The sequence below is a fragment of the Achroia grisella genome, unplaced genomic scaffold, assembly GCF_030625045.1.
Source record: "Achroia grisella isolate CSIRO2021 unplaced genomic scaffold, CSIRO_AGI_Agris_v1 utg1920, whole genome shotgun sequence".
Classification (NCBI taxonomy): Eukaryota; Metazoa; Arthropoda; class Insecta; order Lepidoptera; family Pyralidae; genus Achroia; species Achroia grisella.
The window spans coordinates 1,209,704-1,225,023 of NW_026712695.1; the positions used below are offsets into that span (position 1 = coordinate 1,209,704).

At 34.6% G+C, this 15,320-nt stretch overlaps 1 protein-coding gene across 1 annotated transcript in view; it reads left to right on the top strand.

Moving 5' to 3' along the window:
- The window catches only part of LOC131841769 (protein draper), a 46,237-nt gene extending 32,693 nt beyond the window's left edge, over positions 1 to 13,544 (top strand). The window contains exons 11-19 of the mRNA XM_059190094.1: positions 1,427 to 1,588; positions 4,769 to 4,975; positions 6,398 to 6,553; positions 8,468 to 8,644; positions 10,352 to 10,519; positions 11,019 to 11,177; positions 11,357 to 11,524; positions 12,305 to 12,427; positions 12,670 to 13,544. Of these exons, the coding sequence (XP_059046077.1) occupies positions 1,427 to 1,588; positions 4,769 to 4,975; positions 6,398 to 6,553; positions 8,468 to 8,644; positions 10,352 to 10,519; positions 11,019 to 11,177; positions 11,357 to 11,524; positions 12,305 to 12,427; positions 12,670 to 12,932 (1,583 nt within the window). The 3' untranslated portion in view covers positions 12,933 to 13,544. The remainder of the gene's footprint in view (positions 1 to 1,426; positions 1,589 to 4,768; positions 4,976 to 6,397; positions 6,554 to 8,467; positions 8,645 to 10,351; positions 10,520 to 11,018; positions 11,178 to 11,356; positions 11,525 to 12,304; positions 12,428 to 12,669) is intronic.
- The last annotated feature ends 1,776 nt before the right edge of the window (positions 13,545 to 15,320 follow it).

Here is a 15,320-nt window from a genome sequence, read left to right on the forward strand (position 1 = left end):
CTGGGAGTATGGATATAGGTCTATAATTTATTGGGTCAGTCCTGTCTACAGATTTAAAAAGTGGTATGATTTTACTAATTTTCATTATATTATATATATTATAACTTTACCATCATCTATATATTTATTAAAATTAAAAGCAAGAGACGGCGCAATGATTTCCATTATACTATCCAGTATTTTAACAGATATACCCCATAGATCCTCTGTTTTTTCATTATTTAGCTGTTTAAATATTTTCATTATTTCTACTGATGTTGTGTGTCTAAAGTTAAATACAGCTGATGACTTGCTAACATTGTCTGTTAGTAAAGTTTCAGCAGCAGACGGGGAAGATTTTAGAGCCTGTGTCGTAATTAATGGAATATTAGTAAAATAATATTCGAATGTATCCGCGACCTCTGTGTCGGAATTTACCAATTTGTTATTAATATATAAAGCTATTTTGAACATTAACTTTTCCAATTTCGCTATTTATTACTTTCCAAGTGGCTTTTATTTTATCTTTAGATTTAGTTATTATTTTACCCAAATAGAGAAACTTAGCTGTCTGACAAACCCTTTTAAATATTTTCGAATAAGATTTTACATATTCATGAAATAGGGGATCGGATATATAGCTTCGTTTTTCGTAAAGTTCGTAAAGATTAGCCCTAGATTTATAAATACCAAACCGTGGTATTTATAAATCTAGGGCCCAGTCACAAAACTTTGATTTTACATTAGTTGAAAATGTTTTTGTTTTAAATTCATTGCTAGCTTCTTGCTCAATTAAATTAAAAATATGTTCACATACAATGTCCGGGTCATATTGAGATATTACGAGACTAGATATTTTATGTTCAATTGTATTTTTAAAACGTGCCAAATTCTTTTGTTTTATTTGTCTGCATGTAATTGTTTGAGTCCCTTTGGACTTATTTTATTACCCTTATTTTTAATTATAATTTTTTGTCCATAATGATCAGAGCCAAGACAGTCGAAATTCATTTCCACCTTTACTTCACAATTACAGAAAAAGATAAAAGATTTTAAAAATAAAAGTAGTCTAAGTTACTCCTTATTACATCAGCTACCTGCCAAAAAAGTCCCGTTTAAATTGGTCCAGCCATTTCAGAGATTAGCCGGAACAAACAAACCGACAGACAAAAATGGTAAAAAATGTTATTTTGGTCTACGTACCGTATTTACATTGATATGCAAATAGTAAAAAACAGTTATTTCATTTTAATTTTATTTATATGTATAGATGTATAGATTAAATTGTTCATGACATTCTATCGTAAACAAATATACGTTTGCAAAGTATGTGTGGCAGATACACTCTTATTTGCTACAAATTACTTTCCTAATCTCAAAAATTTCCATAATTTAACTTTGGTAACGATGGCTGACACCGATGTAAACAGATGGTATTCATTTTCAGGCCAGTGCGAGTGTACCGCGGGTTATGTGGGTGAAAAGTGCGAGCGGCGTTGCCCACCTGGATTCTTTGGGCAGGGCTGTACATCTGCCTGCAACTGCTCTGGCAATGCGATGTCCTGTCACCACATCAATGGTCATTGCATCTGTAAGGATGGCTGGAAAGGTATGTCGATTATTTCATCCTGCTTGGTATTTGTTTTTATTGTGCTCTATTCTCTTTGTCTCCTCTTATGAAATCATGATATTTGAAATTTAGTGATGATAGATAGTTCCTGAGCTGTGAACAATAAGGAACGGTGATAGTAGTGGTATAAATGACCTCAACTGCAAAGGTCATTTTAGAAACATTTATATTTCACAATACAAAAAGGATAATTATTGTCATGTTATATTCTTTTGGTATCAAATTTTTTGTCACAGTTCACAATCTTTAAAATCAAGCAACATAAAAAAACACATTATGGTAAACCAAACCGTAAAATGAACCATAGTATACTTAACAAAATAATGTTTAGTTACTATACGAAATAAATTAGAAGCTGTTATCAAAGGTCTCCTCTATATGTCTCCATACGAGTACTTCTCTATCAAAGCATTTCTTTGCAGCAAAATTGTTCAAATAGTTAACCCAGCTTCGCTTGATAGACCAAATCATTATCATTGTAACTTGTTGACCTTTATAGTATTAACAATTTTAACTTTAAATTACTTTGTCTTTTATTTTTTAATATAATATAATGAAATGACATAAACTTATAGTAATTTACATTAACATTGATAGTATCAGTGATCACTTAATGAGTAATAATACTTAGAAGTACCTGTACTTAGGCTATTAATTTATTACCAATGAAATCAGTAATTTTAATTTTCTAGCATGATAATAGAATCCAAATAATTTAGATATCGATTTTTAATCATATTTGTTTTTTTTTATATTTAATGTCGACTCAGCTTATCAAAATTAAACGAACGTTACTTTTTCGATAATCTAATTACCTATTTAACGCTTCAGAGAATTTGTAGTCAACATTATAGATAAACATTATATACAGTGGACCCCCGGTAGTCCGTCAATCATTTTGCAGGGCAGTGTCGGACTATCGAATTTGTCGGATTATAGAGTACTGCCTAAGACCCCTTATAGTCCGAATTTTTTTACAAAAGAGTACCTTGTAATCCGACAAATTATAGATCCAATGATGATTCTTTGTATTATATACATATACAGTGGACCCCCGGTTATCCGACAAACGTTTTGCAGGGCAGTGTCGGACCATAATATTTGTCGAAATATAGAGTGCTGCTTAAGGGTCCTCTGCTCATAGTCCGGAATTTTTTACAAAAGAGTATCTTGTAATCCGACAAATTACAGATCCAGTGATAAGATTCTATGTTATATATGTATGTATGTATATGCACTCTGAAGTATATTGTCAAAGTAATATTCAATAACAAATAATAGACAATGTCGGATTACAAGGGGGGCCGGATTACCGCGGGTCCACTGTATATGTATATTTAGCTGTAATTATATTTTCTTGATTCAGGTCTACCTAGGAGATTTGGTATGTACATTCTCTATATGGTATGTACAATTGAATTCAGAATTTTATCATAGGCAATTTGTATTTAGTAACGGAAGATCTGTTTAGCAGTGTTTTAACAAAATGTTATGCATTTTGCTAAATATAGAAGATTAAATTATGAGCGATGATATATTATTGATATATTAATGGAAATTTATTATTAACTACTCTAATATTTGATATCTCCATATCTCTAAGTAAATAAATTATTTCTTTCTTGGAAGTATCATTTCTATGTCAAAAGTATCTTTTATTGGATTAAATACATTGTCCATTGATAGCAATACATATTAATCTGGTCTTATATAAAGTAACATCATTGACATGATATACTCGGATTTATAAGGAATCATTAATGAAATGCTTTGTTTGATATGCGGTGAAACATAAGTTTCGTGAGAACGCTATTATGCCAAACGACGGCTATTAGTACTTGATAAGCACAGTAGACTACAAAGATACCAATATTTAAAACTGCTGGGTGACCGAGTTTATTGTTTAAATTTCAGGGAAAATAAATTTTACAATCTTATACCTATCTATATCAATAAAACTTATCATTTAACATTTGGTTTGTCTTTATTTATGTAAGCTGTCTATATTGTTTACCGTATACTTAGGTACACGGTAATGTACTCGTACTTGTCATCATGCCATGTTTTAATGAACTGTTATTTTATTGAGAATATTTTGTGACAATTAAAGTTGTATTCTTTTTTGTGCTGCAAAACCCGTTCCAACTACTAAACCCCTGAAAGGGTTAAGCCCTTCGTTTGCTTGCGTTCATTAAATATGACTCGCACGTTGATGGGGAAAGCTTATCGTTGAATTTTCTCAGTTATCTTGGGGTTAGCATTTACCATCTCCATTTTGGATTTCTTTAGTAAAATTATTTTGTATATTTTAAACGTGTTGTGCTGTGTGACTCTGAGTATGACGCTAAGATGGAGAGGTGTACCGGTACCGAGAGGGAATTGCTAGTAATGAGTGGCACCGTCGTTAGCAATCAGACCTTCATGTGGTCACCCTGGAAATCATCGTGGTCAATTCCTGGTTGAATCGATGAACTAACTAATCTTACTTCATTTTTATCTTATCAACCTCCACTGGTGATCTGCCTGCGTATACAGTGTGCAGATGCACCACATTCATCCAATACCTAAATAAATAATACTCTCTATCTACGATTTAAATTGTGCGTCGCTGCCGGCTTCTTGTTAGCTGCCTAGAGGCAAGCCGGGGAATTACTCAGAATAACAGATTACAGTGATGCCAGTTGGGCGGTTATTAACTTAATTATGGGAGATTTTAATGACGATGGAGAAAATTTGAGAGAAAAGAATGTGTTGACCGAATTACAATGGGCTTTTTTTGCATGTTAAAAAAAAAACAAGAATGGTCTAACATTCAATAACTGTTATAGATCATACGGCTTAAATAGGTTTTCTAAAGGTATAATTTATTACTGTACTTATCTAAAATATAACAACAGCATGCTGTAACTTAATAGCATGCTGACATGAACATGAGAAAATGTTAGGGTTGACCTGTAGACATATAATCGACATAATTATTCTTTATACTCGCTGCTAATCAGAATTATTAGTAAGGGCCAATCTATAAATAGATATTACGTAAAAAAATGACAGAATTTATGAACATTTTGTGTCTCCAACCACTCGTTGTACAATGTTACTCTGTCACCAACCCTTCCATGTAATCGAGTGTTCGACATAATTATGTACACTGTGCAGGCGTGTCGTGCGAGTCGCAGTGCGCGCCGGGCTACTTCGGCGAGAACTGCGCGCAACAGTGCCAGTGCGTGAACAACTCGTCGTGCGAGTCCAGCAGCGGGCGCTGCGTGTGCGCCGCGGGCTGGACCGGCGCCGCCTGCAACGAGACCTGCGCGCCCGGACACTACGGCGCCGGCTGCTCGCAGCGCTGCCCCGCCTACTACGGAGGTAACGCGCACACACCGAGCCTAACATGCGACAGTTGTATAGCGCAAACTTCAAAAATATTTAAACGCCAAGGGAGCTATAGTCATATTTTTAATTAGACGAAGTCAACTGACGTTTAAGTTTTGATGAAATAAAAATAGTGTTGTGACAAAGTGAATCATTGAAAAAACTCTGAATTAATGGAATTGCCTCGATTGTCTAGTGAATAGTTAGTGTGCGAACTGCCGATATCGGGTACGGGGTTTGAATTTTAGCCGTGCTTTATACATACCAACGAGTTTACGACGATTATGTTCCTATTGTATCTACCTATACTGAATACCGAGTATTTTAAACGTAAAGAAAAAATTGCGTGGATACTTTTAAGACTGTCCTAATTACAATTCATAATGTAATTGAAACCAAAATATAACAATATATAACATAATATAGTTAGGTAATAAAAATAAAAAATCTTATTACAAAATTTGTTTTTATTCATCATCAGATAAAAAAATCATTGTCGCTTTCAGTGGTGAAATCTTTTGTTTCGGTCTTTGTATTATTTTAAACGCTGAGGTCACACCAATTCCCAAAATGTCAGCTGTTTTCGAAATACATTTGTTTTTGGGAGCCTCAATAGGTAAAAAACAGCTTTCTCAAATACGATTTGTAGACGTTTTGTATCATAAGTTTTTCGGTAACGTCTTTCTTACCATGCTTGGTTGAGGATCCGTTTTTTTTCAATTACCACAAACACAACATGAGGAAAAACTTAATAAAACAGCGTGAGCGGTGCTCTCAGACCAGAGGTTAGAAGCCGAATTACGAACAAAATGGCGACAGACGCTCGCGACGCAGCCGCGCGCGCAAACGTTTATATTCAGTTTGTAATGATTAACTATTCACACTCATTGTTCATTCATCTAACTGAGAACTGAGTTTTTGTATTTTACGGGCTGGGTCTAATTAAAAATACGACTATAGTTACTCATGAAATGTATATATATATTTATGAAAAACAATCAGGTGAAATTGCGGTATTTGTATCAAACGTTGAGTTTTTGTATCGGGCTGGGTCTATGTATATATATATTTATGAAAAACAATCTATGTATTTGTATCAGTTGTTTAGTACCCATAACACAAGCTTTAGCGAGCTTAACTTGGGTCTAGATAACGTTGTGTGAATTATCCTGAGATTATTATTATTATGAAAATGAATTAAGTTTCTTTTGTGCCGTTAAAAAATCCTAATGCATAACAAACAGATATACATTACTATGATTATATTGGGAACAAACCACTGTAACAAGTACCACGTGAAGGCCAACTTACATGGTACATTATTACCAATGGGGTTACTACTAGTACACGTTATTAACGAGCCCTTTTCTCCCGTTATGTTTTTTGTTTGTGTATTGAATTTTGTTTTTTCAGTAGGAAACGTGACATGCAATCCCGTGACGGGCGACTACACCTGCCCGCCCGGGTATAGAGGGTCCGCATGCCAGTATCCATGTCCTCTGCGCACTTACGGTTTGAACTGCCAAGAGAAGTGTAACTGTAAGAATGGAGCCGACTGTCATTTCGTGACTGGTACGTAATTAACATTATTTGGGTCGATTGAAAATTGTATATAGCCCCCCCTACTATAAATAAACATAAGATTCAATATACTAAGGGATACTTTATAAGGAATATTTACTTTCATCTGTTAATCAATAATGACAACGTCCATATGTTAGTAATTTTGAAACGGACTATGCCGCTTTGCTGCTTTCGTTATATCTTACTTTTATATGTATATCAATAACTTTTAATTGACATTATATTTCGTTGAAGTTCAATTACCATTTACACAATGATATATCTTCTATTTATGATAGTACACATTATTTATTATCTTCTGTGTTTTAACAACTTAGACCCAACATTTAGCTCGACAATCTATGTGTGATTTCTAAATCTATATATATTAGCTAGCATAGCCGTTGTCATTATCGAATAATATATAAGGGCATATCTCTCTAAGGACGTATCTTAGACCATTACTTTATTTAAAATTATTATTATTTCTTTACAATTTGACCCTATAGGTGTTGTCTTGGCACTGCTATGAAAATTAAAAAAGTCAATACGTAAAATTATAATAAAGGAATTTTTTTGCTCATGTGGTATGATAATTTTTATGCATTATCAATTTTTGTGACCTAATATAATATAATTTTTATACAAGTTTACAAATTGAAATGACAACTTTTAATTCGACTGTCATCGCTTTCTGCTAGTAAACGTTAAAATGCTAAAACTGTTCACCTGTAAGATTAGGAAATTACATTGTTTGTTTAGCGTTTGTTCTTTAATTTATTTAACAATGTGTCAACCAGAACTCGTACAATATTTGTAGTTTATCGAATAGATTACATATAATCGGAGTCGCTATCGGACAACACTGACCTATCTATTTAGGTATCGTAACTATCGGGTTGACAAGCTGTCTGTTCTTTCATGAAAGTGTATATGGAGAATGTAGTTACGATAAACACACATACATATACTACATTGCGATTTTTCTTATAGAAAACTTTTGTTCCCGCAATCAATCATTTGATTAGATTTAGTTTCAATGTTTCGGCCAAAGGGGCAGGCCCGAGTTTCTTATAACAAAACCATTTTTGTATTAAATTGTATAACACTAAAGGTGTTTGCATAGATTAATTATTTTGTTTCGTTCTTGAGAGGCCGATGACAACTCTTATAAAACACTACTTGTTACTTCGTCTGTTTTTTCCTAGAGATAAAAGATATCTATCTTTTACCTACATCGATTTTCGTGGAGAAATGTTATCTTTATAACAAATTTCGATTATGTCAAAACTATTACTTTGTTTATTATGGATTATATTATAAATTCAAAAGTAAAGTATATATATAATAGTAAAAGTATCTATCTAAAACACTTTTCCTCGTCGCCAATTAATACATATAATTAATTAATTACAACTTATTATGTAGCTCTTTTATTGCTCAATGACAGAAAGTGAAAACAAATGAATGTTTATTGTTTGAAAAAAAAAAACACAAATACATTCTTAATATAAAAAGGGGTGTACATTCGCATCGAATACTATCCGACTCTTCTCCATTTACTTACAGAGAAGAAACGGATAGTGTCAATTATTCTGTGATCACCCGTGTCAGCGCGGGGGGAGTAGTAGGTAGATAGATAGATGTCTCCATGTATTCTATTTTGCACACAAAATTGTAAACCTAGCGGACTTATTGCCTGATGGCATTATCTATCTGTCTACCGTCGCTCTGACCAGAGATAATAAGGCAGTGGATGTGGATGCATTTAATATTGAATAATTGATAAAATATAAAAACTGATAAATACAGAAATATATATATATACATAATAATATACCAAAATATATAATTACATATTTTAGCTAAATATATAACTTGTTGCTATATTGTATATTACTAATGAGTTAATCGTGCGTGCAGGTGTGTGCCAGTGCGGGCCGGGCTGGCGCGGCGAGCGCTGCGAGGCGGCGTGCGGCGCGGGCTGGTGGGGCGCCGCCTGCTCGCAGCCCTGCCGCTGTGCGCACGCCGCGCGCTGCCACCCCAACGACGGACACTGCATCTGTCCCAGCGGGTACGCCGGCATGCACTGCGCCGACCGTCAGTACCGCTCTCACTACCACTATGTCTACTGCCACACACACGCACACTGTCCCAGCGGGTACGCCGCTCTCATGCACTATGCGCCACACACACGACCGTCAGTACGTCGCTCTCACTACCACTATGTCTACTGCCACACACACGCACACTGTCCCAGCGGGTACGCCGGCATGCACTGCGCCGCGCCGACCGTCAGTACCACTCTCACTACCACGTATGTCTATGTCTACTGCCACACACACGCACACTGTCCCAGCGGGTACGCCGGCATGCACTGCGCCGACCGTCAGTACCGCTCTCACTACCACTATGTCTACTGCCACACACACGCACACTGTCCCAGCGGGTACGCCGGCATGCACTGCGCCGACCGTCAGTACCGCTCTCACTACCACTATGTCTACTGCCACACACACGCACACTGTCAGTACCATGCACTCTCACCGCTCTCACCACTATGTCTACTGCCACACACACGCACACTGTCCCAGCGGGTACGCCGGCATGCACTGCGCCAAACGTCAGTACCGCTCTCACTACCACTATGTCTACTGCCACACACGCACACTGTCCCAGCGGGTACGCCGGCATGCACTGCGCCGACCGTCAGTACCGCTCTCACTACCACTATGTCTACTGCCACACACGCACACTGTCCCAGCGGGTACGCCGACATGCACTGCGCCGAACGTCAGTACCGCTCTCACTACCACTATGTCTACTGCCACACACGCACACTGTCCCAGCGGGTACGCCGGCATGCACTGCGCCAAACGTCAGTACCGCTCTCACTACCACTATGTCTACTGCCACACACGCACACTGTCCCAGCGGGTACGCCGACATGCACTGCGCCGAACGTCAGTACCGCTCTCACTACCACTATGTCTACTGCCACACACGCACACTGTCCCAGCGGGTACGCCGGCATGCACTGCGCCAAACGTCAGTACCGCTCTCACTACCACTATGTCTACTGCCACACACACGCACACTGTCCCAGCGGGTACGCCGGCATGCACTGCGCCGACCGTCAGTACCGCTCCTCACTACCATTATGTCTACTGCCACACACACGCACACTGACCCACCGCGTACGCCGGCATGCACAAGCATTCATCTTTTAATTTGAATTAGTGCATACCCGGCATACTACGTCAACGAAACACCGATACATTATGATAGGCTTGCGATGAAACAGAATAAAAAATCATGATATTTTGGCACTTTGGACGCCTTTTTTCAAATTTCGTAATTTGAAAAATAGCAAACAGTGCGGTTGTTCATTATAATATCCCTATTTGCGTTTATACAGCCTGCGTGTTTTATGAGCAGCTTTATGTATGGAAACCGCTGAAATTAATCCACTTTACGAGCAAATACGTCGAAAATTTTTTAACTTTACTTACAGAAATAATAAATTCAATAAATTACATGTAATAATATAGATTAGGTAGATAAGGGAACTAATATAATATAGTATGATTATTACTAACAGCTTTTTATCAATAATTAGCTACTTCTAGATAATACAGAATATAATACACACAGACTAAATAATAATACAGCTAAATCAATAGATAATACAAATACAGATTCATAAACTACTGTACACTGGCAATAGAATCTTTAAAATTCAGATAATATATTGTCATGTTCATCTATATGACAATTTATAGTACCGAATATAAATGTATATTTCAGCTTGCCCTGAGGGTTATTACGGTGATCACTGCATAACACCCTGCAACTGTTCATCGGAAGGCAACTGGAAGTGCGACCATATCAAGGGCTGCGTCTGCCACCACAACTTCATTGGTGATAAATGCGACATCTCTGCTAGGGACACATTAGTGACCCAGCATGCTGAGGGTAATTTATAGCATATATTATAAATGCAAAATCGTAGAAATTGAGATATAAACGAATCGAAAACTTTATGAAATATATTTAAATATCTAGTGAATTATTAATGGTAAATTTTTTTAATTTATTTATCTACGTTTCTCTAAATAAATGGACTAATGTCCAGATAAAATACAAAATTAAATAGTAATAAAGGTACAATAGGATTATTTTTGTTGAAAGTTCACAGCACATTCTTCTATGATTAGGTCTTCTTCGTAAAATATAGATAAATTATAGATTATATTGATCTATATCTATGTATTTGTATCAGTTATCTAGTACTCATAATACAGCCTTTAGCTAGCTTAACTTGGATCTAGAGAGCGCTGTGTGAATTGTCTTGGGATTATTATTATTTCATCTAAATATATTGCATATATAAATGTTACAATATATTAAAATATTATGTATCATAATATTTCTAATATACTACGCACATATTATTGTATACTTAATTTTGTAGGTAACTCGAACGCGGGACTGACAGTGTTAATAGTAATATTCGCATTGATTTTTGTGGTTACTGTTATACTGGTGCTGTTGTATTACCGCAGACGTGTAAATAGTCTCAAGCGGGAGATCGCACACGTACATTATACCGCCGATCCCAATTCTCAGCCTGGTATGTATAACTTTTTAAAACCAAAATGAACAGATTGACACTTATCTTATTAATTAGTCTTAGTCCATATTTTCAGTGTCTTTATATATGATGAGTGAATACGTAATTTCTTAAGTCAACAGCTCATTTAATACTTATAAATAAAAAACACATAGCTAATAACTTATTAATTTGATCAGAGCAACAACATTTCGACAACCCGGTGTATTCGTACCAAGGACCCCAGCGAGAGGACGATGCAACAAATTTGATCAACAACACTATATTGAACAATCTCGGTAACGGAAGTAAAATGAACAACGCCACTCTTGAGAAGTTAAGGATGAAGGCTTCGGGCTCAAACGATAGTAAGATGATAATATTATTTTAATATCAATAAGTAAATATATAAGTATAATTGTTATTATTATATACCTATTGGTCGCGTTTGAACAGTGAAGTAAAAATTAGGGCATGTTAATAACATCTTTACATAATTAACGACCAGATATATTCCACATAATCCCGTTATTATTTGCGATTAAAATCTACTAGCCCAAGAGCCAAGGCAAGGCAAGATGCCCAAGAGTTCTCTGAATAATATATATAAACTTCAGCTTTATAGAAATAACGTAAGTTTATTCATAAAATAATATAGGTTAGGGGGGTCCGACGGAGGGTTGGAGCCATACTAAGTGTCTGGCAATGAGCAGCGCAAGTTATAATACTGTTACGAACAATATATGAAAAAATAAAGTTTCTTAAAATAAAATAAAACTAATTTGATATGAAATTTTTTACACCTTTGTACCTGCAAAAGGAACCACGATCCAGGTCCCATGTTTGGGGATCGTTCTTACCTGTGTTAGGGCACACATACAAGATCTTTCACATTTACTAATAAGACATATGTCTGGCCGTCGTGGGCTCTTGCTCTATACAGTTTTGTAGTCATTTACAGTCTATTTAATAGTTGTCAAATGCAACTATTAAATTTGTTATTTCGCGTCAACAACTGTCAAATGGTTCATAGAAAATAATTTTAAAACATCGTTCCATATTTAGACATCTGGTCTATTTTGAAATTTATCCTCCATTGATAATATTCTTTATTTTTTTGTTTCTAATATGTTTTAATATTCTCATAGGCTTCATTTCGTTGTCAATGAAGAACAAAGACGCAGACGCCAACAATCCAAATTTGTATCACTCCATTGATGATGATAAACTGGAACATGTATATGATGAAATAAAACACAAGGAAGGATATGGTAATCATTTTTTTATTTGTATATAACTTATATCTTGAAAATACATGCTACAAAATTTGTTATAATGTTTTGTCTCAACTTAATTGAAATGATGAAACGATTTCTTTGAGACTCATTGAAATTACTTACCAGAAAAAAATTTTCGTACACAATGTAACATGCGTAATGAAATACACTACGATTTTTATTATTTTGTTAGTCTTTATATTTACCATAACATGACGTATTTCTTTTTCCTCCAGAGAGAGAATATGATCATCTGAACTATACACCGCCGGCGAACAAGTGGAAACAGAACTATCAGCGGATGACGAATGGTATCTCAGCGAGCGCGGCACCGCAGGATGTTGCGACGCCCCCGATACCGCCGCTGCCCAAACTGAATATAATTGCTCCCGTGCCACCCAAAAGAGATGAAGAAGTCATAGACATTACCCCATCCCTACAAACAGAGGACACACCTTTACGTCAAAAGGACAAGGATAATGGTTCAACAGTGCCCTGATATTATATATGACCAAACAATATTAAAATGAGTGAAAAAGTTTGAAACTAATGCATGTAGTGTGACGACGCAAACAAATTTTCTTTTCATATGTTAAAATGTAATTTTTTATTATCTACTATTGTGGCGAAAATATTTTTATACAAATTTTTATATTCTTTAAACAAGGTTAAGGATTTTCTCTAAACGTAATTTTAAATATATTTAATATAGTGATCTCTTATTAGCTATATCGGATGCCTTTGTTGCCCTTCGGAGAAAGTTAAGGCATATAACAGTAGAAGTATGAGAATTTTCTCTGAACATACGAGTGTAGTAGAAAATTCACGTATATATCGCGGCGTGGCTTACCCCCGCCGCAGCTTACGTATGCACCTACAAAGTTGCTTGTTTTAGCTTCTGAATTTGGGATAATTAAAAAGCCAGTTTACATTCTACCATTATAGGGCCATTTATATTAGAATATTGCTATTAGTTAGCCAGAGTGTTTTTGTTATAGCAAGAAGGGTTGATGGGATGATATGGTTTAATGACATATGCAAAGGTAAATGTTTTTTTAATGAAATGTAAACTTTACTACATGTTATGTGTGTATACGGTTTGATTAATTGTCAAATATGGCCTATATTTGACAATTCTTCTATAGTTCTAAGAACAATTTGAGGAATTCAATTTCCTTCGGCGACATAAAAAATAGCATTTTATATTCAATATTTTAAAACCAACCAATATTTATTCGCCATACTTCTGTCGGTAACGATGAACAAAGTCATCCGATACTTAGAAAATGTATTGAATCGCAGAATTGATAATACTCTAATTCTGTGCATAGTTTGATATTAATTTATTATTCATGTAATACGTTAATAACGAAATGGATATATCGGTTGTAGAAAATACATATAATATCTTTTTAAACATAACATATTTAGTAAACAAAATGAAATGTATTATTAAAAATTATTATGTCACAAAAAGAGATGCTAAGATTGTTTACTGTAATGTGTATGCGTGTATAAAAAAACACATTATTATTTATTTATTCTATATTATTGTTAAAATTGAATTTACAAATTAATGTTAACATATCGAAATCGAAATATTAATCTATTATTAATATTTCTCTAAACAAGTATCAAATTAATCACAATAATTACATTAAATATGAAATTATTCAGATTTTATATGTTAAGAAAGAACATATTATAAATTATATTATATTACTATATATTTAGTCATGGAGATATTGTAGTTACTGATGTATATTTAGATAATTTTAACTTGTCCACGTTAGCCCGGGAATAGATGGAATGTGAGATTCTTGAATGCGAGATCCTAGATGGCTGAATTTGAACACAAAAAAAGTTGTGTCAAAAATGTTGCATAAACAATAGGGTTTCTACGTAAACACCAAGGAAATTCATTCTTCACTTTGTGTTACACATATTATTTACTGAAAATGTCTTCAGTAGTTAATTTGTGAGACACAAAGGGGCAAAAGAGCATGGCGGCGAGTGAACCTATCGCCATCTCTTGAATTAATTTGATTTAAGTGTTGCCATCACCGGAGAATCAGTCAGAAATATGATTTGACACAACCTTTTTTTGCCATATACTACTGTGTTTTAAATTAGAATAAGCAAATGACCATATACGCTAGAGCGCGCTTATCCGTTTTCTTACCTAGCTGTTTTTAAGATTGCATGTAACTAACTCTACTAAACATAACTACTGTCATCATTGAATCACTTGAAATACCAAACATAATAGATTCCTTTACTTACCTTTTTTATCTTAAGAAAGTAAATTCTGATGTTGTCTTTCTTACGAACAAATATGTCATGTATATTTGTTTGTAAAGACAACATCTGATTAAGTTTCTTAAAAACGTTTTGGGATGTGTATGTGGAATTATGGGTATGCAATAAATTATAAATATAAATAGGGAAACTGAATGTTATATAATTTAAAATCTGAATGATATTGCGATAAAAAATAGTCATCATCATTTTATCTGAAGTGTACTGTTGGTTACACTTGGATTGCATGTTTTGAAAGTCGGACACCGGGACTAGTTTCATTTTATGATATGAAAGTCATGAGCCTAATAAACTAATATTACAATTATTAATTATAAACTTTGAAATAATAATGTTGCTTTTATAGATATCATTTTTTATACAAACATCTGTTGCTTAAAAAATACAAAAGTCATTTGTTACATTCCTTGATACGTGTATTTACTTTGTTTATTGCAATTATTAATTTTGAATAATTATATATTTTGTTTATCATGTAATAGGCTACCATATAAGCCTTTGTATTTTTTTTATTATAGATAGACAATTTAATTAAAAAAAATATTTATACAAGATTTATTCATTAGTT